This window comes from Ruditapes philippinarum, unplaced genomic scaffold (genome assembly GCF_026571515.1).
Source record: "Ruditapes philippinarum isolate M1 unplaced genomic scaffold, ASM2657151v2 ctg11662_1_1_1_1, whole genome shotgun sequence".
Lineage (NCBI taxonomy): Eukaryota > Metazoa > Mollusca > Bivalvia > Venerida > Veneridae > Ruditapes > Ruditapes philippinarum.
Window position 1 is genome coordinate 1 of NW_026865523.1, and position 26,208 is coordinate 26,208.

At 33.5% G+C, this 26,208-nt stretch overlaps 1 protein-coding gene across 2 annotated transcripts; it reads right to left on the minus strand.

Moving 5' to 3' along the window:
- Positions 1-962: 962 nt before the first annotated feature.
- On the minus strand, positions 963-23,611 carry LOC132729437 (signal transducer and activator of transcription 5A-like; the record flags this gene model as incomplete). Of its 2 annotated transcripts, none has more annotated exon segments than XM_060715203.1 (11): positions 963-1,198; positions 2,281-2,373; positions 9,416-9,490; positions 10,393-10,440; positions 12,564-12,699; positions 15,455-15,589; positions 16,427-16,588; positions 18,079-18,233; positions 20,132-20,265; positions 21,036-21,117; positions 23,513-23,611. In XM_060715203.1, coding segments are annotated over 11 exon segments (1,329 nt in total), but the record flags the coding sequence as incomplete, so codon positions are not given.
- Between the last annotated feature and the right edge of the window lie 2,597 nt (positions 23,612-26,208).

Sequence of the window (26,208 nt, forward strand, 5' to 3'; positions counted from 1 at the left end):
TTATATTTGCCGCAGAGTTGGTAAATTTAGGGACCTGTATTCTTTTATTTGAATATGTAAGATTTTAATGGCTGTCTCTTTTCATAAGCTTGGTTTACCTCAAATTTTAGAAACAGCCATTTTTACCAACAGCTAGTTCTAAATATAAAATTGAATAAGTACTGAATATTAAAGACAAATCCTGATTATTACAATATTTACCTCCCTTGCCAAAAGTGGCAGCCATTTCGGGGGTTCTATATACAATATAATTGGCAAAATATGATTTAATATGATTTACATGAAAAGTCAAATTATCTTATATAAATGCACCAAAACATAATTACAGCACCAGTATGTAAAAGATTTTTCACAGTTTTCATGAAGATGATATAACAATTAAAGATTTTATCTTACATGACATTGTATCTTAAGCATATGAAAATGGCAGCCAGGGGAGGTAATTATTGCTATGTGAAAAGCATCTTTACAAATTCAGTAGGGATAGGTTAATCTATGGTAGTTTGCTGTAACAAACTTTGAAAGTAATGATTTTTTGTTCATTAATAAAAAGGTACAATAGTTATTTTTTTCTAAATCTATCTGTGTATTTAAAGTGACATTATGCCCATCCAAGGGTATATAGTGAGTGAACAGGTGAATATCAAAATAAGTTGTCATTTTGCCATAATACCTTTTAATTCAATAATTTACTTCCCATAAACAATAAATAACGCACAGATCCAAGCAAAACTTCTGTAAATATCCATTAGAATTTACCTATAACGCTCAGTTTATAAAAAGAGTGGGGCAGTCTTTTTATATTTTAGGCAGATTTATAATTTTACCCTGAATATTTTCCAATATCAACTGTTGGTCAGGCACCATTTTAGCCGTCAATCTTGAGAAATAAAAAGTCAATTCAGTTCAACTTGACTATGAAAATATGAGCATAATGTCACTTTAAACGAGAGGCTTTGTTCCTCTTTGTTCAATTATTAAAATCCTGCTAATATTTATTTACCTTGTTAAACTGAGTCCAGGAGACAACAGCGCTGCTAAAGTCTACAGTTCCACTCATACCAAACAATTTATTGCCCAGGTATTTAAGATTAATGTCACTAAGACCTCGTCCAGTCATTGCGCAGAACTTTGTAGACAGCATTTTAGCTACCTCTGACCAAGGAACTTTGTCCGGCACTTGAAAGGGTATTCTTCCCTGGAAGAAAGAAATATATAGCAAATAGTGTTCATCATTATTAGCTCAAATCATGTACATAAAGAATATCTTTAGTTTCAGATGAATCAACATTTTTATGAGCATTTGTCGAATTTCAAGGCTAAAGTAGTAGAGAGGATGTGGATATAATCAAACCAAGACAACCTCAAATAAATGATTACCCTGTAAATAAAGGCCATTTTTTGACACTTCCTCACTGATAAAAACAAACAAAATCACCACCAAATAAAGCCCACTTGCCTACCTCCAAATAAAGCCCACTTGTCTACAAAAGTTATGTTCAGTCTTTCCCTTCAATGACCTTTGTTCACAGGTTTGACTGTATAACACTTCATGTAATATGCAAAACCTCCTTCAAAATTCTCAAAACTCAAACTTTGTAATAAATTTAGCCCTTTACATGCTAAAAACATGTATATTAAACGGACTTAAACATTTTTACAATCTTAACAAAGCCATTCATTTATAGGTAAAACTTTCAATACATCATGTACAGGCTGAATAACAAACAGTGCAGACCATGAAGGCAAAGATGTACTGGCTGAGCTTGGTCTGCACTGGTCGAATTGGTAGAATCACTTGTCGCTAAAGGCAACTGATCTGAACAATCTGCGCAGTCTGATCAGGATCCATGCTGTTCCCTATCAGTTTCTCTACTTATAATAGGGTTGGTAAGCGAACAGCATGGATCCTGGTCAGACTGCGCGGATGCCAAGCTGGTCTGGATCCATGCTGGTTGCAAACGCACTATGTTGGTTTTGTCGTGATGCAGCTCATATATTTAATCATGCTATTTCTTTTGTTTTGTCAGATAGGCAGTATGACAAGTGAACAGCAAATATTTTGTTTTGCCTTCATCTGCAATCTGATTAAAATAAACTCCTAATTAATGCTACTCATCAGGATCTGAAGGGTACCAATAGGAGGTCAACTTTTTGTGACCTTTTAAACAGCCAATCATCGGCGAGCTTTAACAATTTGTAAAGCAATGCGGTTTCTAATTTTAAAGGCTGAAAAACCAATAATGATTTGGTAATTTATAAAATAAAGAATAAACTCACCGGTTCCGAGAACTGGTTGTCCCAGAGATAAGTTGCTGTAGCCTGGCATTCCTGGTTACCATGTACAGTGACCACTACTGGCAATGACAGAGTCTGTGGAAGAAAAAATCCTTGAACAGTGAGTTCAAATCCTACCAAAAATGAAAATACAAAAATCTACTTTTTTCTATCTTTTATTATTTTTCTAAATATAATAAGTGGAACAGGATCAGTTTTAAGGTTTATTTAATGATGCGTGCTGTTTTGATTCTGAACAGTCTTCATCACACTTATAAAATATCATAATTATTATTCTTTTGCTATTAGTTTAATGATTTCTTTAAAAATTAAAGGCAAAACTATTTCACTCTAATCAAACTTTAGATTATCTATAAATCCATAAGTTTTTTTTAAAAACTCGGCAAAATTCCTCAACTTCCGTATCAAATAATCAGTTTAAAATTGACATTATTAAGTAGTTCATTACCATATCAACACTCATATTAAGGTCTTTAAAAGACATGAACAGGAGAGATACTATAAACTGTTCACTTTTTCATGGGTGAATACACCTTAAAACATCTTTAAGTACTCTTTATTTTACTGTTTTAAAAGCAATCAATATCTTTTTTAAAGTTTAAATGTTACTATTTCTAGAGATGTATTTTACAATTTTTCATTTCAAGTTTGACCCATAAGTCATAGATTTCTCAGAATCAAAATATCCAAAATCATGTGTGATTTATCCGCCTATTTCCACTGCGCAGTCTGATCAGGATCCATACTGTTCGCTATCAGTTTCTCTACTTGTTATAGGGTTTGTAAGCGAACAGCATGGATCCTGATCAGACTGCACGGACGCGATCCATGCTGGTCGCAAACCCATTATGTTGGTTTTATATATATTTTTTTGTTTTTGGTAAATCTGTTAAGTCCCAATAAATGGTTGGTCATACAGCTGTACCATATTACACTTTTTGGAAATATATAGTTGTTATTTTGTACTGTATTTGGTAGACAAAATCCCACTTTGTTTGCTTTTTGTTACCTTTTATAGTAAATTATTTAAGATTCAACACTGCCATCTTCATGTGATAAACATTTAATATGTTCTAAATCTATAATATAAAACTACATGTATTATATCACATGTATTTGGCCTTTCTTCATAGGAAAATAATAATCACTTCAGAGGATTTAGGTGCCTTTATAAAGACTTGTTTTAAAAAATCTGAACCAAATTCTTTGCTAAGGAAACAATTAGATAATATAACCAAAGTTTAAGGGATCAACTTATGAGAGAAAAAAAAGTATATAATTTTCTTCCAACTGGTTTCTTTTCATAGAATTTTGCTAATTACTTTGCAGCTTCCTATTTCCTTCTTATCAGGAAAGAATAATTGATATTCTAAGTTTAACAAGAAATCTATTCCTAGCACATATTGGTATATTCTTCTTTTTGTCACACAGAAGTTTAAGTATTCCAATAATATAGCAAATTAAGTACAAGGATGATTTCATGATAATTAAAGTTATATTATGCCCATCAAAATGTAAATGGTGAGTGCCCATACAGCACATATGCACCCAATTAGTTTGCCTGTCACAGAGGCATATTTACATAATTATGTCTATTTCATAAAGGTCACATTTAGTGTTATATCAATAACTTATATAACGGTATATCATAATAGTAATAATGATATTATAACTAAGTATCACAAACATATGACAAAGAAAACTTGACATAAGACAAGGATGTCACAGTGACCTTGACCTACTGACCTCAATACCTATATATACTGGTCATGGGCAATATTCCTTCAAAGTACAACAAACCTAGGCTTATTTATGTATAAGTTCACTGTGACTTTGACCTCAAAATCAATAGGGGTCACCTACTGGACAATGGTCCTACTAAGTAACAACAAGACCTGTCTGCAGACAGTGAGCTCCACTTTTCTCAATGCAGGATAGCTAAATAAAAGCAAAATAGGGCAAAATTGTGAAAAAATGCTTTACATACTTACCTGCCCCATGATAGTCAACAAATAATTCAAGGGTAATTGAGAAAAAGAAAAATATTCCAGAATCAAAAAAGGGTAATGTTATTATTAAGGAAAATTGGTGCAAGTTAAAAGTGGATATATTTGATACTTTTTGAAAAATGTACCTTTACAAAAAGGTTAACCAAGAAATTCAAAAACAAAAAAAGAGCATAACTGAGTAAAATTAAATCATAAAGTTACCTGCCCTCTAGAAATGCAATCCAGTTTTCAAATTGAACAAGTATTCCAAGTTTACTGAGTAGCTTTTACAGCCTTTGAGAAATTGACCTTACCAGAAAAAAAACTTAAAAAGTAAAAAAGTGGGCATAGCTTTGCAAAACTAAACTCTTGGATTATCTGCCAAACTGAAATTGTTTTATATTTCAATAGTGAACATGCATATTAAGTTTAAAGTGAATAACTTCAAAAGATTCCGATAAAATGGACCTTAACAAAAAGGTTTGAACAGGGCAAAAAAATCTGCCCTTTTAAAATTAGTGTCTTTTCATGACACTTAACAAGTATACCAAGTTTAAGGTAAATAGCAATTATAGTTTTTTAAGAAGATAGACATAACGATAAGGTTAACCAACGACAACGCCAATACTGATGAGAGGGTCATGACAAAAGCTCTACTTTTTTTTCTTGGAGCTAAAAACCATGGCTTATTTAATCGCAATAAGGATAATGTGTTCACAAACTTATGAATGAACCAACCCTTCTATCACAGTATGCTTCCCAGTTTTTAAGTTGGGGCATAAAAATGCATTGCTTGAATAAATTGTAAAATGTATGTCTTTGTAAGTATAGCTCCTCCTATTTAAACATGCATATTGATGTATATTACAATAGCTTCTCAATCTTCTATAAAAAACTCCATCTCCTCAGAGGACCATGTTATGAAATGAGCCACGTCACGACAAAACCAACATTGTGTGTTTGCGACCAGCATGGATCCAGATCAGCCTGCCCATCCGCGCAGTCTGATCAGGATCCATGCTGTTCGCTTACCAACTCTATTACAAGTAGAGAAACTGATAGTGAACAGCATGGACCCTGATCAGACTGCGCAGATGCGCAGGCTGGTCTGGATTTATGCTGGTCGCAAACCCACTATGTTGGTTTTGTCGTGACGTGGCTTAAATACTGTTTCAATCTGTTTTGAAAAAGTGTATTTTAATTTCTACAGTTATAGCTGTACAGATGTAATTACAGCAATAATGAGATTAAACTTCAGAGAGAAAAGTGTGCATGTAAGAATGTTCACTAATATTTTTCACAGATGAAAAAAGAAAAAAAACATTCCGTGTGTTGTAATAGCATGCATCTGGAAAAAAATTCAAGTCCACAGAAGTTTTTCAACTTTACAATGTCCAGCAATATCAAGGTAATAATTCATCCATATTATATACAATTTACAGGGAAGCATGGAAGTTTTGTTAAGAATACTTTTTTGTCTTTGTTCAGCAAAGTGAAGCTAATAAATTTATAAGAAAGCACCAAAGTTTTGTTAATGAAGAGTACAATAATTTCATGAAGCAACATAGAAATTGTCATCTTGGGTGAATCAATTAAAGCTTAGTAGACAAAGTTAAGAAAAGTATAACATGCACATATGAAAAAAATGACCAGTTAAAAATTGACCAAACTAAAATTGATAAATCAATAAGCATTTTAAAACAGATTGGGCCATAATAACAAAAAACAAGTGGGCCATTATGGAACTTTAAATTTCTTCAAAGATTTTTTTTTCTTTAAACAGGTTTAAAAGAAGCTTGCAATGATTATATCTACTTTTTTATAAAGAATTTAATTCATTTTTCTTCTTTTAAACCAACAGGTATAAACAAGAAGGCCATAATGGCCCTGAAATCGCTCACCTGTATATAGGCCAATTTCAAACCAGGGGCTTTTATTTGAAAAAACTTGGTAGACATCCATCTATATAACTATCTAAGCTCTAACTCTTTGGGGTTATTATAAGAAGATTTTTTAAGTTTTTACTATATACATATAGGGAAAAACAATGACCCTCCACCCCTGGGAGGGGCCAATTTTGACACCCAGGGCTTTTAGTTGAACAAACTTGGTAGACACTGACCAGAAGATTTTTCATGCTTAGTATCTAAACTCTAGCTCTTTGGGTTTTTATAAAAATATTTTTAAGTTTTTACTATAATACACATATAAGGAAAAAAATGACCCCCGGGGCGGGGCCAATTTTAACCCAAGGGCCCTTATTTAAACAAACTTGGTAGACACCCATTAGAAGATGTTTCATGCTTAATAACTTAGCTCTAGCTATTTTGAGTTTTTTAAAGAACATTTTTTTACCTTATACAAATAAGGAAAATCAATGACCCCCTGAGGCGGGGCCTATTTTTTACCCCAGGGCTTTAATTTGAACAAACTTGGTAGACACCCTTTAGAAGATGTTTCATGCTTAATATCTAAGCTCTAGCTATTTGGGTTTTTATGCCCCCACAATGTGGGTGCATATAGCGTTGCACTTGTCCGTCCGTCAGTCCGTCCGCACTCACAGGAGAGTAATTATGTGGCTAGAGGGACAATAGGTTCTCTTTGATGTCATTCATTCCGTAATGCTTTTATGTGGCTATTTTCTTTTGCGTGGCTAAAAAGAACAATAGAGAGAACAATAGAGTAGCCACATAATTACTGTCCTGTGAGAACGTCCGTCCGTACGTCCCGAAATCTTGTGAACGCAACTCCTCTTAAACCGGATGGCAGATTTTGCTTAAAATTACAGGGATGAACAACCTTAATGTGTAAATGGTAATAAAGGAAAGAATTTTCGCTGCGACCAAATTAACAGAATTATGGCCCTTTGTTGATTTTTTCACTAGATACTATGTAGAAATTTTGTGAACGCAACTCCTCTTAAACCGGATGGCAGATTTTGCTTAAACTTACAGGGATGAACAACCTTAATGTGTAGATGGTAGTAAAGGAAGGAATTTTTGCTGCAACCAAATTTAACAGAATTATGGCCCTTTGTTGATTTTTTCACTATATACTATGTAGAAATTTTGTGAACGCAACTCCTCTTAAACCGGATGGCAGATTTTGCTTAAACTTACAGGGATGAACAACCTTAATGTGTAGATGGTAGTAAAGGAAGGAATTTTCGCTGCGACCAAATTTAACAGAATTATGGCCCTTTGTTGATTTTTTCACTTATATACTATGTAGAAATTTTGTGAATGCAACTCCTCTTAAACCGGATGGCAGATTTTGCTTAAACTTCCAGGGATGAACAACCTTAATGTGTAGATGGCAGTAAAGGAAGGAATTTTTGCTGCAACCAAATTTAACAGAATTATGGCCCTTTGTTGATTTTTTCATTATATACTATGTAGAAATTTTGTGAACGCAACTCCTCTTAAACCGGATGGCAGATTTTGCTTAAACTTCCAGGGATTAACAACCTTAATGTGTAGATGGTAGTAAAGGAAGGAATTTTTGCTGCGACCAAATTTAACAGAATTATGGCCCTTTGTTGATTTTTAGTTTTCAACTTGTGGCACATGTAGTCCAAAAAATATTTGACCTAAAGTCATAAGATTGACAGAACAGTGACGTGTGGGGGCATCCGTGTCCTATGGACACATTTCTAGTTTTAAAAGTTTTTACTATATACAAATAAGGAAAATCAATAACCCCCTGGGGCTGGGCCAATTTTGACCCATGGGCATTTATTTGAACAAACTTGGTAGACACTGACTATATGATGTTTAATGCCAAATATTTAAGCTCTAACTCTTTCGGTTTTCTATAAGAAGATATGTTAAGTTTTTTCTTTCGGTTGCCATGGCAGCCAGAGTTTTGCTTGGAATTAAATTCTATGAACAATTTTTAAGTTGACTACCAAAGGAACATTCCTGTGAAGTTTGGATGAAATTGGCTCAGCGGTTTATGAGATGTCGTTTAAAGTAAAAGTTTACGGATGCCGGACGAAAAGCAATCACAAAAGCTCACCATGTCAATTTGTGACAGGTGAGCTAAAAATGGGATTGATGGCTTTACAAAAGAATAATGTATAGGATTTATGGCTTTACAACGGAATAAGGTATGGGATTTATGGCTTTACAAAGGAATGGTGTTTATGGCTTAATAAAGGAATAAGGTATGGGATTTATGGCTTTACAAAGGAATAAGGTATGGGATTTATGGCTTAACAAAGGAATAAGGTATGGGATTTATGGCTTAACAAAGGAATAAGGCATGTTTTTGGATAAAGGAATAAGGTATGGGTTTATGGCTTTACAAAGGAATAAGGTATGGGATTTATGGCTTTACAAAGGAATAAGGCATGGGACTTATGGCTTTACAAAGGAATAAGGTATGGGATTAATGGCTTTACAAAGGAATAAGGAATAGTGTTTATGGCTTAATAAAGGAATAAGGTATGGGATTTATGGCTTTACAAAGGAATAAGGCATGGGATTTATGGTTTTTCAAAGGAATAAGGCATGGGACTTATGGCTTTACAAAGGAATAAGGCATGGGACTTATGGCTTTACAAAGGAATAAGGCATGGGACTTATGGCTTTACAAAGGAATAACGTATGGGACTTATGGCTTTACAAAGGAATAAGGCATGGGATTGATCAGTTTACAAAGGAATAATGTCTAAGATTTATGGCTTCAATGACACTCAACACAAAGGGATAAAGTATATGACTAAAAGCTTTACGAACAATCAGCAAAACAGGATAAAGTACAGGATTTACGGCTTTAAGAATATTTTGTCTTAAAACATTCTATTTTAAAATATTATGGACTTTGCTAACATAATTGAATTAAATATTGAGGGGATAATTTCAATCAATCTATGTTCTGAAACCTTTGTTCCTAAATATTTACCTTATGTTGTGTTTACACTACCTAACAAATGCTCATTAGTTTTGTTTTTCTAATCTTTCATGTTTGTTATCAATTCATTTTAGACAAATCACTTAATCAATAATTGGACATGTGCAAAAAGAAAATACTCAACCAGTCACCGCTTCAAAGCTATACCAGATGGTAACATATATGCAAGAAATCATGAGATAAAGCTAGAAGCACATAACAAAACTCACCCAGACCTGAAACTTTAACTCGTTACCACCAACATTAAAGTCCGATGAGAAATAGATACAAAATTTCTCCTCTGCTACTGTCTGTTTAAATTAAAAATAAGAAACATAATTATCATTAGAAAATAAGAAACATAATAATTGAAAATAAGAAACATAATTATCAATTGAAAATAAGAAAAATAATTATCAAATCAAAAGTTTAGCAATCTTGAGTCTAGTAAAATATTTATATAATTGCTGGATATGTTGTTTGGGTTTGTCCAGGTTCTGTCAAACTGTCAAAATTATTAAACAGGGTAACATTATTATAAATATAAAAATTGTTATATCAATAATATACAGTCTGGTCAGACAGCATTGGCATGCATGGTGTGTGGCTGAATACTGGTTGTATACTAGTGGTATATGAAAGTCAGTCATCTTACTGTTTTGGTTGGATTTAACATATAGGTCATTTGGCGACATTCCAGTTTTACTGGTACAGGAAGACCTCAGCGCTCTCAATGCAAAATGATGCAATATTTCAGGCAAAAGTGGGCACCTGAGTAGAACCACCACAGATGTTCCATAAGCTAGCTGTAAAGCTTCCTCACATGAAAGAATTCTAAGTCCCTAGGGGGAATTTGAACCTACTGGGGCAAAAGAGCCCTGTCACAATGCAAGGATGTGGAGGTTGGCCTGGCTCTATACTAGTAGTTAAACTTAAATCTAATTTCAGAATGTTAAGGGATAAAACAAAGCATGTTTTCTCCCTCAGTTACACCAGTGTAATGTATTTAACAATGAAATAAAGTCCATAACAAGGCATTTCTAAAGCCATTAAACAAGTGCTGTGTTAATTGTAAGCACTATGTTTTGAACAATAAATTTCAATTCTTTTCTTTTCTTCTTTTTATTCCTACGGGGGACATTGTCGGAAAATTATTATTTATTACATTAAGACATGTTAAGATAAAAGAATAATCCATGAAACTGATACTTGCATGTACCTCCGCCCCTCTTCTATCTGCACGCTTGATATTCTTCAATGACTGAAATTAATAATAACAAATATTATCATATATCTAATTCTTTAAATTGTCTGGGTCTTCAAGTCAGAGTAATCAAGTCAAAGTATTGGAAACATTCATTTGGAAAAAATGTTTCATAAATATTTAAAAAACAAATTAAAATTGAAAAAAAAATTAAATTCTAGGACACTGAAAACTTAAAAAGAAACAAGATTGCATTTGTAAAAAATGCTATGCCACCGCATAAATACAACACTAAAATAGTAATGTAGGAACACATTTTTTTTGTTTTGACCCAAGGGCTTTACTTTGAATAATCTTGCTAAAGGTTCACTACACAATGTTTACTGCAAAATGCCTCACCTCTAGCCTTTGTCAATTCGAGAAGGTGATATTTTAAAGTTTTTACTATATACATGTAAGGAAAACCTATGACCCCGGGGCAGGGCTAGTTTTGACACTAGAGGCAAAATTTGAACAACTTTGGTAGAGTACCTATAGATGATATCATATACCAAATATCAAAGCTCTAAGCCTTGTACCTTCAGACAATAAGATTTTTTTAATTTTTTACTATATGTACATAGTGAAAATCAATGAACCCCGGGAGTGGGGCCAATTTTGACCCTAGGGATATAATTTGTTCAATCTTGCTAGAGGTTTACTACACAATGTTTCACGCAAAATATCTAACCTCTAGCCTATGTCAATTTAGAGAAGATGATTTTTTAAGTTTTTACTATATACATATGAGGAAAACCTATGACCCCCGGGGCAGGGCTAATTTTGACAAAAAGGTATTTTAAGTTTTTATTATATGTACATGTAGTGAAAATCAATGACCCCCGGGGCGGGCCGATTTGGACCCCAGGGATATAATTTGAACAATCTTGGTAGAGGTCTACCAGACAATGCCTTATGCAAAATATCTAAGCTCTAGGCCTTTTGGGTCTTTATAAGAAGATTTTTTAAATTTATTCTTATAATTCCTTTTTGTTGCCATGGCAACCAGAATTCTGCATGGAATGAATTCTTTGAACAACTTTGGAAGGCCTTCACCCAAGGAACAATCCTGCTAAGTTTGGTTGAAATTGGACTAGTGGTTTTTCACAAGTAGATTTTTTAAGTTCACTATATAATCTATATAACACACACACACACACACACACACAAACAAACACACAGGTGAATCGCTATATGCCACCGCATCGCAGATGCTGCGGTGGCATAAAAATTTGGTTTGGCAATGTCAATAGAAGTAGAAACCATAATAGACTAATATCTGGTTAAAGTGTTTTTTGTTGGTGTTGAAAGTTACATTCTTTCTGTGAAGGTGATCATAGACATTCCTGCTTTTAATTTCATATGAAGCCCTTGGTATTCTATGTTTATTTCCTCAGGCACTAGAGGTACCTTGGAAGAACTATCAATCAAAATTTAACTTCGTAGGACTGCTCTCTACCATGAAAGCATTCAATATGAGGGTTAAATGCAAAACTGTTGTATGTCCTTCTTTATTTCATATAAGTTACATCAGTTTTGTGGTCAACCCTAAAAATTTATTTAAAATAAAGTCAAGATTGTATTTCACAGTGGAGAGGAGTTAGGCAATTTGAGGTCCTTGGCCTTAACCATACAGTCAGGGTGTATTGCTAGCCTATAAAGCACAGGCCCTTCCCTGGGCCTTGAATAAAGATAAAGACCTGAAGTGAAGCCAATGCATTTGTCCTGCAGTCAAAAAATGTACTACTGGGCATTGCTGGCATTTCCCGAACCAGTACAAATGGCCATTTTTTCACCGCATCAAATGCAGTAAGTTTAAAAAGGTTTACTTTTCTATAATTAAAAAAGTTCAATTGAGTACTCGAATGGTACAATATTAAAGATATATTATATTTGAAAATATTGAAAATTGCAACACTGTCTCTATGTAAAAATAAAATCAATATGTTTTGATTTTACACAAAGTAGATATGTTATGTTTTGTTTTAAACTTTACAACTATAGGAGGGTACAATATGACTATATAGTAGATAGAAAATAAATTTCTGCCATAAAATTATTTCACTTAAAGATCAGCATAGTATATCTTTATAATATTTTATTAGCAAATAGTTCAGTTCAGACTAGCAGCATAAATTTACCATATTTCTAAATGTGATACTCAGTTGTCCTGAATGCTGATGATAGTCCATGGGACCTTCATTATTTAAAATATCTCCACATTTCTGATGCTGCCTCCTGTCCTCATTCTGTAAGAATGTTCTTGCTTGCTGCTCACTGCTCAACAAAAATATTGATATATTAGTTTACAATTTTAAAGCATTTACAGTTACTCCTAACATATAGCAAGTTGATTTCCCTATCCAACACCCCATCCCACACCACATCTTTCGAGAAATTGTTTATAAAGAATATTCTGTAAGGAAAGGAAGGTCTTACAAACTATAACTGTTTTTGCATTGGTTTTTGATGTTGAAAGTTGAATACTTTTAAAGCAAAAATTGTCATAATGATAGTCCTTAATGGCAAACTTTTATTTTTACTTCCAAGCCTCTACATTGATTATGTATAAGTATATCAACTTAAAATTTCAAATATTATTAACAAACAAACTCCTCAACAAAAGACCCCCCATCAGACTTGGGCCACACTCATCTTCTTATTTCCAAAAGTAAGCACATCAGAAAAACATGACAATAAATTTAACAAGCGGGCCATGATGGCCCTGAGGTCGCTCAACTGTATATAGCCCCCCCCCCCCCCCCCGGGGCCAATTTTTACCCAAGGGCTTTTATTTGTTTATTTGAAACAGACTTGGTAGACACCCATAAGAAGATGTTTCATGCTAAACATGTAAGTTCTAGCTCATTGGGTTTTTTAAAAGAAGATTTTTTAAGGTCTTTACTATACACATATAGTTAAAAACAATGACACCCCTGGGGCAGGGCCAAGTTTGACCCCCGGGCTTTTATTTGAACAAACTTTGTAGATATTTACTTAAAGATGTTTCATGCTTAATATCTAAACTCTAGCTATTTGGTTTTTTTCAAAGAAGTTTTTTAAGTTTTTGCTAAACACATATAAGGAAAATCAATGACACCTGGGGCGGGGCCAGTTTTGACCCCAGGGCTTTAATTTAAACATACTTGGTAGACACCCATTAGAACATGTTTCATGCTAAATATCTTAGCTCTAGCTCTTTGGGTTTTTTAAAAGAAGATTTTTTAAGGTCTTTACTACACACATATAGTTAAAAACAATGACACCCCTGGGGCAGGGCCAGTTTTGACCCCCGGGCTTTTATTTGAACAAACTTTGTAGATATTTACTTAAAGATGTTTCATGCTTAATATCTAAACTCTAGCTATTTGGTTTTTTTCAAAGAAGCTTTTTAAGTTTTTGCTAAAACACATATAAGGAAAATCAATGACACCTGGGGCAGGGCCAGTTTTGACCCCAGGGCTTTAATTTAAACATACTTGGTAGACACCCATTAGAACATGTTTCATGCTAAATATCTTAGCTCTAGCTCTTTGGGTTCTTTAAAAGAAGATTTTTTAAGTTTTTACTATATGCATATAGGGAAAAATCAATGACCCCTGGGGCGGGGCCAATTTTGACCCCAGGGCTTTTATTTGAACAAACTTTGGTAGACATTCACTAGAAGATGTTTCATGCCAAATATCTAAGCTCTAGCTCTTACGGTTCTTTAAAAGAAGATTTTTTAAAAATTTTTACTATATGCATATAGGAAAAATCAATGACCCCCCAGGGCGGGGCCAATTTTGACCCCAGGGCTTTTATTTGAACAACTTTGGTAGACACTCACTAGAAGATGTTTCATGCCAAATATCTTAGCTCTAGCTCTTTGGGTTCTTTAAAAGAAGATTTTTTAAGTTTTTACTATATGCATATAGGGAAAATCAATGACCCCCTGGGCGGGGCCAATTTTGACCCAAGGGCTTTTTTTTTAACAAACTTGGTAGACATTCACTAGAAGATGTTTCATGCCAAATATCTAAGCTCTAGCTCTTACAGTTCTTTAAAAGAAGATTTTTTAAGTTTTTACTATATGCATATAGGGAAAATCAATGACCCCCCGGGGCGGGGGCCAATTTTGACCCCAGGGCTTTTATTTGAACAAACTTGGTAGACACTCATTAGAAGATGTTTCATGCTAAATATCTTAGCTCTAGCTCTTTGGGTTCTTTAAAAGAAGATTTTTTAAGTTTTTACTATATGCATATAGGGAAAATCAATGACCCCCTGGGGCGGGGCCAATTTTGACCCCAGGGCTTTTATTTGAACAAACTTGGTAGACATTCACTAGAAGATGTTTCATGCCAAATATCTAAGCTCTAGCTCTTACAGTTCTTTAAAAGAAGATTTTTTAAGTTTTTTACTATATGCATATAGGGAAAATCAATGACCCCCTGGGGCGGGGCCAATTTGACCCCAGGGCTTTAATTTGAACAAACTTGGTAGACACTCATTAGAAGATGTTTCATGCCAAATATCTAAGCTCTAGCTCTTAGGGTTGTTTAAAAGAAGATATTTAAAGATTTTTCTTTCGGTTGCCATGGCAACCAGAGTTCTGCATGGAATTAAATTCTTTGAACAATTTTTAAAGGTGACCACCAAAGGAACATTCCTGTGAAGTTTGGATGAAATTGGCTCAGTGGTTTATGAGGAGATGTCATTTAAAGCAAAAGTTTACGGACGGACGACGGACGGACGCCGGACGAAAAGCGATTTCAAAAGCTCACCCTGTCACTTTGTGACAGGTGAGCTAAAAAAAAATAATCCTTTTTTGACCATAATTTAACTCAAATTTCATATTAGACCTTGACAGTAAAGGTCATTTACAGATCAAAAATATTTATGTTGTCATTTGTTTTTTCTTTTTGTTTTTGTTTCACACTGAGAGACATATTTGTCCATTCATAACAAAACTATGGCAATTTAAGCAAATTCATAAAATTGACCATGAGGGTCAAAATATTTCTAACAATACGTGACTATGTAGACAAACCTGATAATTGTAGCTGTAACTCTCGGTGGAGTGAGTTGAAGATTGAGTTTCCCACCTACCAACAGTCGTACAGTTGCTGTAAACCTTGAGTCTTTCTTCAAAACTTGAGGAGGCTGCTGTTCTACTATGAATGTACTGAAGCAGAAAATAGTACACCATTCCTTTATTTCATGCAAATAAATAAAAGCATATTTAAATCGAATCAACCTATCTTTTTGGTCAAAATGTGACTTTTCAGAATATCTTTAAGTTACAGGTTCTAAACTCCCCTAGTAATTTATTTCTGCAAAGTCCAGAAATCTTCCAGTAAACATGAACTTTATATCACAGAGGCAAAAATATGAATTCCATACAACAATAAATGAAAATAAACAGACCTAATCATTCTGAATTATCTAAAAAATTGAATTCTTCAACATCTCTCTTACTTTCACCTATAAAAGTCAGCTATCGTCTTCACCTATTAAAATAATGTTATTGATACTCTGTAAGTATTGTTGTTGTTTTATATTATGTTTTTAATGGGTTTAACATCACACCAACATAGTATAGGTCATATGGTGACGTTCTAGCTTTACTGGTGGAAGAAGACCTCTGGTACCTTTCTGTGCATTATTTCAGGCTCGAGCAAGCAGCTGAGTAGAACCACTGAAGTTCCATAAGCTAGTTGGATAGCTTCCACACATGAAAGAATCCAAAGTCCCTGTCAGGATTCGAACCCCAGTAGTGAGGGGTAAGTGGTTTGAAGTCAATGACCTTAACCACTCGGCAATGGACGCCCCCTGTCAGTATTCAAACACACTATAATCTACATAAGCTTCAAATACAATCTGCATAACAGTTTTGTCTTGTTGTTGTTTCTGTAGATGAGACGTATCAAGAAGGAAATATCCAGTGAAATTTAACAATTTAGTCTAAAATTGATATCAAATGATTAGTATGATATTAAAGCTCAACAGAAACAACACATACCTGGTAACAAGGCTGGAGAGTAGACCGGTTACGATACGGTTAAGATCTGGTTGAAGGTCGGTTTGACCTTGAGGAATGTCTATTGGTAATTGCTGTCGTAATAAATCTACTTTAATTATCTGCATTCTGTTTCGCCAAATAAGGTCTGCTAACACTTCACACCTGTATTATAGTGATAGACAGAGAAAATTTGATTCGCCACTACTTTCTTAGCTATAACTTATATTGTGCAAATTTAACATTAAACATGCCTTCGCCACCAATATAAAGCCGGACTAAGAAATTTGACCAACTCTATATTGCGTGTTATTCAATTATAATATTTTTACATTAAATTCACTAGCACTGTTAATAGACATTTCCATAATCAAAATTAACAAAAGACGGCACCCTTCACTATTCTCAGTGCTTCCCAGTCAGTAAAGGGCATAACTCTGTAAAAAAGTACCTCAGAGTTATGGGACCTGTGCCCATCATGTCAGTTAATCACAGAGTGAAGTTTTAACCCATTCTCTGAATTAATTTTTGAGATACAAACTTGGATGCAAGAACTAATTCTTAGTATGACAGCAATGATTACACTGTTGTGAGCACAATATCTCTTTCTATTCTTTGAATAATGGAGCTAAAAAAACAAGTCTGCAAAGCAACTTAAAATATTTCTTTCCATTTCCTATACCAATGATCAGGTTTTATGGTCCGTCATGTCATATTCATTGTACCATTTTACAATTGCCTACCATCTGAATCAAACTGCTATTTTATAGTACATTCATGTTGATTGCTCTTTTAGAATATATTCATGTATTTATTTTATGTAACTTGGTGTTCAGTAATATCGTTGCAGCGAATCACTGCCAAAAACTTAAGACAACAATGTTTTTTAATTAGGGTGACAGATATAAAATCATCATTTTGAATTTTTCATTTTCACATCTTTACTTTTGAGAAATACAAACTGCAATATTTAAAGGCAATACAAGCATGAATGGGATTATTCACCTTGTTTTTTCTTTTTTATTTTCTTGTTTTCTCAACTATAACACAACTTGGATAGAATCTAGTTTAGCTGACCCCTAGAACTAAATGATTGTGCATGCAATTTATTCTGTTTGTAAGTGTTACTCTGAATTCTGTTGCAGTTTTGGAAAACAAACATGTAAAGAGGCAGGGATTCAGGGGCAGCAGCTCTCAATAAGAAAGTGTGCTAATACTATTTATCTTCTGAGGGCTGCTGACCATTTATATGTTCCCACTACTTTTCCTTCTACTTACACCTGCAACTATATCTTAATTCTAACATGACTCGCATTTGTCCCTATTGATAGTGTGTGTAATATGCTATAAAATCAATGTTGACACACTGACATTTATAAGTACAAAAACAAATCAGGTACAATTTAGCTTGATATCAATTATCGCAGCATTTTTTTTGTTGATGCTGTGTTAGAATTTGAAATATATATCAAAAGCAGTGATTTCACAGCTAAATTAAATCACTGTTTGTCGTTCACATGAGCATCATTATCACTCAGGCTACGCCCTTGTGATATTATTTCGCTGATCCGAACGCCAAACAGTGATTTTATTTAGCTATAAAATCACTGTTGGTGTTAAATTATTTCTGTAATAAAAAGACTATTGTTATTTACCATTTCTGAAGCACATCAATCATTGAAGTATCAAATGGTGCTCCATTCAGTGCCAACTTTTGTTTCTGTCTCCAGGCAATCAATTCATCATCAACAACACGCTTTGTTAACTTATCCAGCATTCCCAATGTGTCGTTATGTTTGCTTGCTAATGACTGAAAGATATACAATGTTATACATAATTCAATTATTGTGTTAGATGTGTTTCACAGATTTTTTCAACTTATTATTTCTATGTTTGTCTTAATGCCTAATACACAATACATGCTTTATTCTCAGAGTTTTATTTCTTTAACAAGTAATTTTTGAATCTGTACATATGAAATTTTAAGTCACTGGCTGGATTCAATCTCACAGCAATTTAGGAAAAGTGATTTTAATACAGCAACTTTAACTCAGCCTAGAGAGCATATTTCAATAATCGTTCCTTTACATAATGTCTAAGGAATGACAGAAATTGAGGATATTGTCAAGCTAAACAAGAGCTGTCGGTAGGACAGCAACGCTAAACTATTCTTAGTGCTTGATAGTAAAAAAAAATGCTTGATACAGTTACCTCCTCTTGTTTACAGGTTGGGGCCATGATGGTGAACAAGTGTGCAAAGTTTCAAAGCCATATGTCAATGGACTTTGAAAATATTTGAACTATTACAAAAACTTGAACGTAAATTCTAAGTCGAACTAGAACTCCGCGAGTCGGATGTGTCGCCTTGTGAACAATGTAGTTTAGGGGAAATGGCCAGGACAAAAATGAAATATAAAAAATTAACAAAGGGCAATAACTAAAAAAATAATAAGTGCAGAGCAGCAGTTTCTGTACACTGCACTTCTTATCAAATAAGATCTATCATTCTATGATGTTTCAAGTCCATAGCTTTCATACTTGAGGAGAAATGACCAGGACAAAAAATAAAGTAAGAAAATCAACAAAGGGCAATAACTCAAAAATAAGAAATGCAGAGTATCATTCTTATGCACTGCACTTTTTTTTAATGAGATCTATCATCCTATCAAGTTTCAAGTCCATAACTTTTATACTTTCGGATAAATGGCCTGGACAAAAATTAAGTATGAAAATTAACAAAGGGCCATAACTCAAAAATTAAGAAAATGCAGAGTACCGATTCTTTTGTGCACTGCACTTCTTAATAATGAGATCTATCATCCTATGAAGTTTCAAGTCCATAGCTTTTATACTTAAGTAGAAATGGCCCGGACAAAATTAAGTATGTAAATAAACAAAGGCAATAACTCAAAAAATAAGAAATGCAGAGTACCAGTTCTTGTGCACTGCACTTCTTCTTAATGAGACCTATCATCCTTTGAAGTTTTCAAGTCCATGGCTTTTATACATTAGGAGAAATGGCCCGGACAAAAATAAAGTATGAAAATTAACAAAGGGCAATAACTCAAAAATTAGGAAGTGCAGAGTACCGATTCTTGTGCACTGCACTTCTTAATAATGAGATCTATCATCCGATGAAGTTTCAAGTCCATAGCTTTTTTAGTTGAAGAGAAATGGCCCGGACAAAATTAAAGTATGAAAATTAACAAAGGGCAATAACTCAAAAAATAAGAACTGCAGGGTACCGGTCCTTGTGCACTGCACTTCGCGTTATTGAAAGAAGCATGCATACTAAGTTTGAAGTCAATCAGACTTATAGTGACTAAGTTATGCTCCGGACAAGCTTTAGGGGACGCCGACAACGACACAGACCGCCGCCGACACCGCCGCCGACAAAAAGTAACCCCTATATGTCACCTTTTTTCAAGGCGACACAAAAAGGGGCATAATTCTGTCAAAATGCTTGATAGAGTTACCTCTTCCTGTCTAAAGGTTGGGGTCATGATGGTGAACAAGTGTGCAAAGTTTCAAAGCCATATGTCAATGGACTTTGAAAATATTTGAACTATTACAAAAACTTTATCATAAGTGGTTACGCAGACGCCGACGCAGACACCGACGCTCGGGTGACTACAATAGCTCTACTTATTCTTATCGAATAGTCGAGCTAAAAATGAAAATAAAAAAACAACATAACAACAGACGCACCAGTCTTTGTTGTAGAATTTGTTGAGCAGCAGACAGTAGCTGCCTGTCCATTTCTTCTTTTTCTTGTTTAAACTTTGTCTCTAGTTCTGTACGATTTGCACTCTGTGGCTGTTGCTGAATGTGTGCAAGGTTTGCTGTAAATAATGTAATATAAAATATTAGAAACTTGTTATAAGGATTGATATATGAGCCGCGTCACGACAAAACCAACATAGTGCGTTTGAGACCAGCATGGATCAAGACCAGCCTGCACATCCGCGCAGTCTGATCAGGATCCATGCTGTTCGCTTACCAACTCTTTTACAAGTAGAGAAACTGACAGCGAACAGGCTGGTCTTGATCCATGCTGGTCGCAAGCGCACTATGTTGGTTTTGTCATGACGCGGCTCATATATAGTCAAGTCTTATCAGAAAAGTAATCATGCTCTTTGTATAAATAACCTTTACATTGTCGTGAACTATTAACAATAGGTCTAATTATTTTTCATTCGATGATAAAGTCCTTAAAATGTGTCAGCCACTTCCAATGCTCCAACCTACTGGGGAAGAGGCATCAGCCTTTCTACATACTTGAAAATTTGCCCATGTTCAAACTAATTTCCTAAGGATCGGGGTTACACTTTGACTGGCACAGTAAGTTTTCTCAACCTCCACTAATTATTTTATGCAATAAACATCCACATGGCTTTGACAATGACAAATAATTCAACGATTTGATATTAGAATAAAATAATTGAGAGGTTGAAATTTTCCCTTGATAAAAAGTTCACAAAAATATGAAAGTTCAAGGTGATTGTTTTTTGAAATATTGGGTGGATTGTGTGTGTGTGTGTGTGGGGGGGGGGGGGGGGGGAATAATATTCTCCTCCATGTTTTATTATACGATATGTAACAATATACAAACCTGAAATTTTATCTTGGTTTTGGTAGTCTATCACAAATTTCTCCTGTTTTAGCTGCATATGACGTAAATCTTGATCAGTCTCCTAAATAACAACACACATTGTTATTATCCTTCACACTGACAAAACACACATTGTTATTATCCTTCACCTGAAAACACACATTGTTATTATCCCTTTCACACTGACAACGACACATTGTTATTGTCCTTCACCCTGAAACACAGCAATTGTTATTATCCTTCAGAACACTGACAACACACATTTTGTTATTATCCTTCACCCTGACAACACACATTGTTATTATCCTTCAAACTGACAACACACATTGTTCTTATTCCTTCACACTGACAACACACATTGTTATTATCCTTCACACTGACAACACACATTGTTATTATCCTTCACACTGACAACACACATTGTTATTATCCTTCACACTGACAACACACATTTTGTTATTATCCTTCACACTGACAACACACTTTACTGCTGTATAAGTGATTAAGTTAGCGACACGGAAATATTGGCAAATTTAGCAAATTGATGAAAATGCTAAAATTTTCTCTAGCCTAAATACCAAGCAACTTGTCATTAAATGCGTAACCCTTACGTGATTCGCTAATATATCCTCATGTGAAATGTCTGGAAATTTAATTCACCAACTCTTTAGACACGTGAAAATATCCACTTATACAGTATGTGTGCAGTCGAACTTATATTGGAATATATTGCAATACAGTCAAAACTGTATTAGGATACAGTCAAATACATATCGGGATAGTTAAACCTGTATTTGGATATATTGTGATACAGTCAAACCTGAATTTAGATATATTGTGATACAGTCAAACCTGAATTTAGATATATTGTGATACAGTCAAACCTGAATTTAGATATATTGTGATACAGTCAAACCTGAATTCAGATATATTGTGATACAGTCAAACCTGAATTTAGATATATTGTGATACAGTCAAACCTGAATTCAGATATATTGTGATACAGTCAAACCTGAATTTAGATATATTGTGATACAGTCAAACCTGAATTTAGATATATTGTGATACAGTCAAACCTGAATTAGGATACAGTCAAATACATATCGGGATAGTTAAAATATTGTGATACAGTCAACACATTTTGCAATACATTGATTTTTATGAGAAACTTTATAGAAATAAAGATTCTGTTTATTTTCAAAATATCAAAGCTCTAAAAACACTTTTCTTTTAACAAGTTTGAAAGGTTACTCTTTAACACATTTCAGTTTTTATATAAAAAATGAGTTTGTACATAAACAAGGTTGCACAGCTCGAAATAGTCATTATGTGTGATTATATATTGAGCTCAAATATCAAAATAAAATATAACAGTACAAGAGTACTTTGATATAACAGTACAAAGAGTATCAATATATTGTTGCACCTGGGTCACCACTATTATTTTCCCATAAACATTCACCACTATTATTTTCCCATTAAACATTCACCACCATTATTTTCCCATAAACATTCACCACCATTATTTTCCCATAAACATTCACCGCTATTATTTTCCCATAAACATTCACCACTATTATTTTCCCATAAACATTCACCACTATTATTTTCCCATAAACATTCACCGCTATTATTTTCCCATAAACATTCACCGCTATTATTTTCCCATAAACATTCACCGCTATTATTTTCCCATAAACATTCACCACTATTATTTTCCCATAAACATTCACCACTATTATTTTCCCATAAACATTCACCGCTATTATTTTCCCATAAACAAACATCTTTTGATTGGTCCCATAAATTTTCATCTTTTGATTGGTTAAGGTAAATAGACTTACTCCAGAATAAAGAATATTTTGGGTTTTCCCAGCTAAACCTGGGGTACAAACAAATTTTTACAGTTACAGCCTAGAAAGAAAGTGCAACAGGTAGACTTATCTTTTGTGACTGGTAGGGAACTGTGAAGCTATAACTGTAAAAAATTGTTTGTACCGGGGGATTAGCACAGAAAAACCCACATTTGCCGAGTTACTGATTATATCTATTTAAAAAGAACGTCTGTGCATTATTTCAGGGTACTTTAGTAGAACCTTTAACCGTTTGTATACATGCTGCATAGTTTGTTGTTTTTTTTTCTGTTTTTTTTTTCTTTTTTTTTCATGTAAAAAATATTCTAAATCCATGTGAAGATCAGAAACAGTTGTATGAAATTTCATAACTTGACTAGGGCCAAACTTGATACCTGGACATGCATGTTTTAAATTTAACTTGTCCATAGACCATCTATCAGTGCAGTCTGACCAGGCTCTATACTGTCAATAGCTAAATTTTTGTATTTTGATATTGAAATCTCTCATAAACTTTGAATAGACAGCTCCAATTTCAAAGCTGGACAAATCTTATATCAATAGGTAAAACAGAAACATGTATTTCTACAACCATTATTTACATAATTTTATGATATGACTTACATCTGTTTTTTTATCAAGGAGATCCATACAGGCTTTAATTTCCTGTCTCGTCTTGTCATCCAAGGTTGCCTGCATTGTTGTAACACCTGAAGGTGAACCCTGGAAAAAAACAAGAGAAAAAATATCATCCAATGTATATATTTTTTTTTTTTCAGGCCCCGAAGGTGACCCCATTTATTGCCTCCGTCGCATGAGTTTTTAAGGGTGGGAGGTCCATCCCTTAACAGTCTTACAAAATGTGTTAAAACATAAAAAGTTAACATAGTATTAACATAAAGTAAATTACGGTTGAAAAATTGAATATGTAAAGGAGGTTATAAGGTCAAGACATAGAAAAATATTACTACATCTACATTATGCCTTAAACAAAAACATAATTTTTTTTCTTCTATATTTATGAGTAATACACAAACGAATGATACTAATGGGGTTAGCTAGGAGGCTTGAGGATAGAATAAATAGACATACGAAAAAGGATGATTATTTACAAAAGAGAACAACAATATAACACAACAAAAACATCAAAGACAGATACTTTGCGGCCAGGGCACGTTCAAAAATACTACAAACATGAATTTATTCTTCCATGTATGCTCAAACAAAGCTCGGTATGAAAACTGAAAAAGACAAAGGTCGCTCCTAACATTAACATACAAAAAAGTATTTTGATGATTCACATTAATCATTATCAGATTGGAACAAAAAATTTGGATTGGTCTCTATTATATTATGATGATTAATGACATATAATTTAAAATAGTATGCCAGTCTTTTTTAAATTAGTCAAGATTTCCACATTAGATAGCTTTTTCTTCATTTACCTTTAGAACATATGAAATATACTTTATAGCACCAACAAGAGATAGCATTGTTTTATTAGTTTTACCTTTAAAAATATACATTTTGACATATAAAAGAACTAAATTGTTTACAACATTTATTGTATTGTTTCCTTTAGTGTAACCAAAAAGCATAGTTTCTTTATTCAAGTTTGGCATGTTTAGTTTATCTATACAAATTTCATGTATAAGTTTATTGCTGAGAATGCATTCCCAAAAGATATAGAGGATATTTGTTTGTTTCAGTGTAAGATCGAAAAATATTTCACCGAGTGAACACCAGATGCAATATTTTCCACGAGTGGCGTAGCCACGAGTGAAAATATAATAGCTGGGGTTCACGAGTGAAATATTATTTGATCTTACATGTAAAACAAACAAATTTTCTGTTTATTTCATGATTTTTTTAACGATTTTTACACCATTTTTACTGATTTTTGCCGCGTAACGTCATGCTCTTATCTTCATGACGTCATCAAATAATGACGTCACAATGTTGAAGCAAAATATAATTCCATTGATTATTTTTTAGATTTTAGATTTTTTTCAGCACAACGTTCGTAAATATTTACGAACTACAGTTATCACGTACATTTTTTATTATGATTGACATCATTTCCGCTGAAAAAAACATTCATTAATGATAAATATTTTATTTTTACGCCAAATATAGTTCGGCTACTGTGAAATTATATTTGGTAATCATTACTGTGAAATTATCGGAATATAATTAACAGTTATAATTCAGTAATCTACTGCAAAACATGTAATAAATGTTCTATAGTTTCATCATGAAGATTACAAAGGCTACATAAAGGACTGTTAATATATTTCATTTTGAACAAAAGATTATTTTGTACCCAAAACCCTATGGATAAGTTGTATATAAGTATCTTTTGTCAATTTGAATGGTAAATTATATATATTCTTCCAGTATTCATCATCATTTGAGAGGCATAGTTTTTGTGACCATTTGACCTGACAAACGGGCTTGCTGGAATTGACATTAAGCGAATCATACATATATTTTGAGCCTTTTTGGTCTTTAATTATCCCTTTAATGTGTATTGGAATTGTTGGGAAGTTTTCTCTCTTAAAAGTTAAAGGGTTGAAGCAGACATTTTGAAAAAAGGTTGAAACTGCTTTTTTAATTCCTAAATATAAAAGATGATTGATATTTATATTGTAGATCTTGCCTAATTCTTCTGGTGTATAAAACTGGCCATTGTCTTGTAAAATATCATAAATACAACAAATTCCCTTATCATAACAAGATTTCCAAAAAATACTTTTATTGCCAATAGTAATATTGTGATTGTAAAATAAACGTAAGTAACAAAAGTCTTCTTTATCAAATTTCTGATGCTCAAAAAACAATGAAAATGCATTTTAAGTGTGTTTCCAGAATTCATTTTTAATAGATTTTGTCATTTTCTCGACATAATGCTTTCCACACGTGACTAATTTATGTACATCAATATAGTAACTGAAATATTGTGAAGAATTATGAAGCTGCATAAGCAAACATATTTTAAAATATGAAAATCATACAACCCCCCCCCCCCCCCCAAAAAAAAAAAAAAAACCAACAACAAATAAAACAACAAGTGGGCACAAGACTACCCTTGATAGGGTCACAATTCTTCACAATTGTAACCCCAGAAGCAGACAATTTATAACATAAGCATCAAACTTAACTTTTCTAGTGCTGTTTGGTCAAGATATATTTTGCTGTTTAAAAAATTTGCAGAATTAGATAAAGTCAATTACATGTCATAAGAACAAAATAATTTATGGACATAATGAAGAGAAATCTGCTATTTTGGTTCAAGTGTTCAGAGCTACTTTAAGTGATTT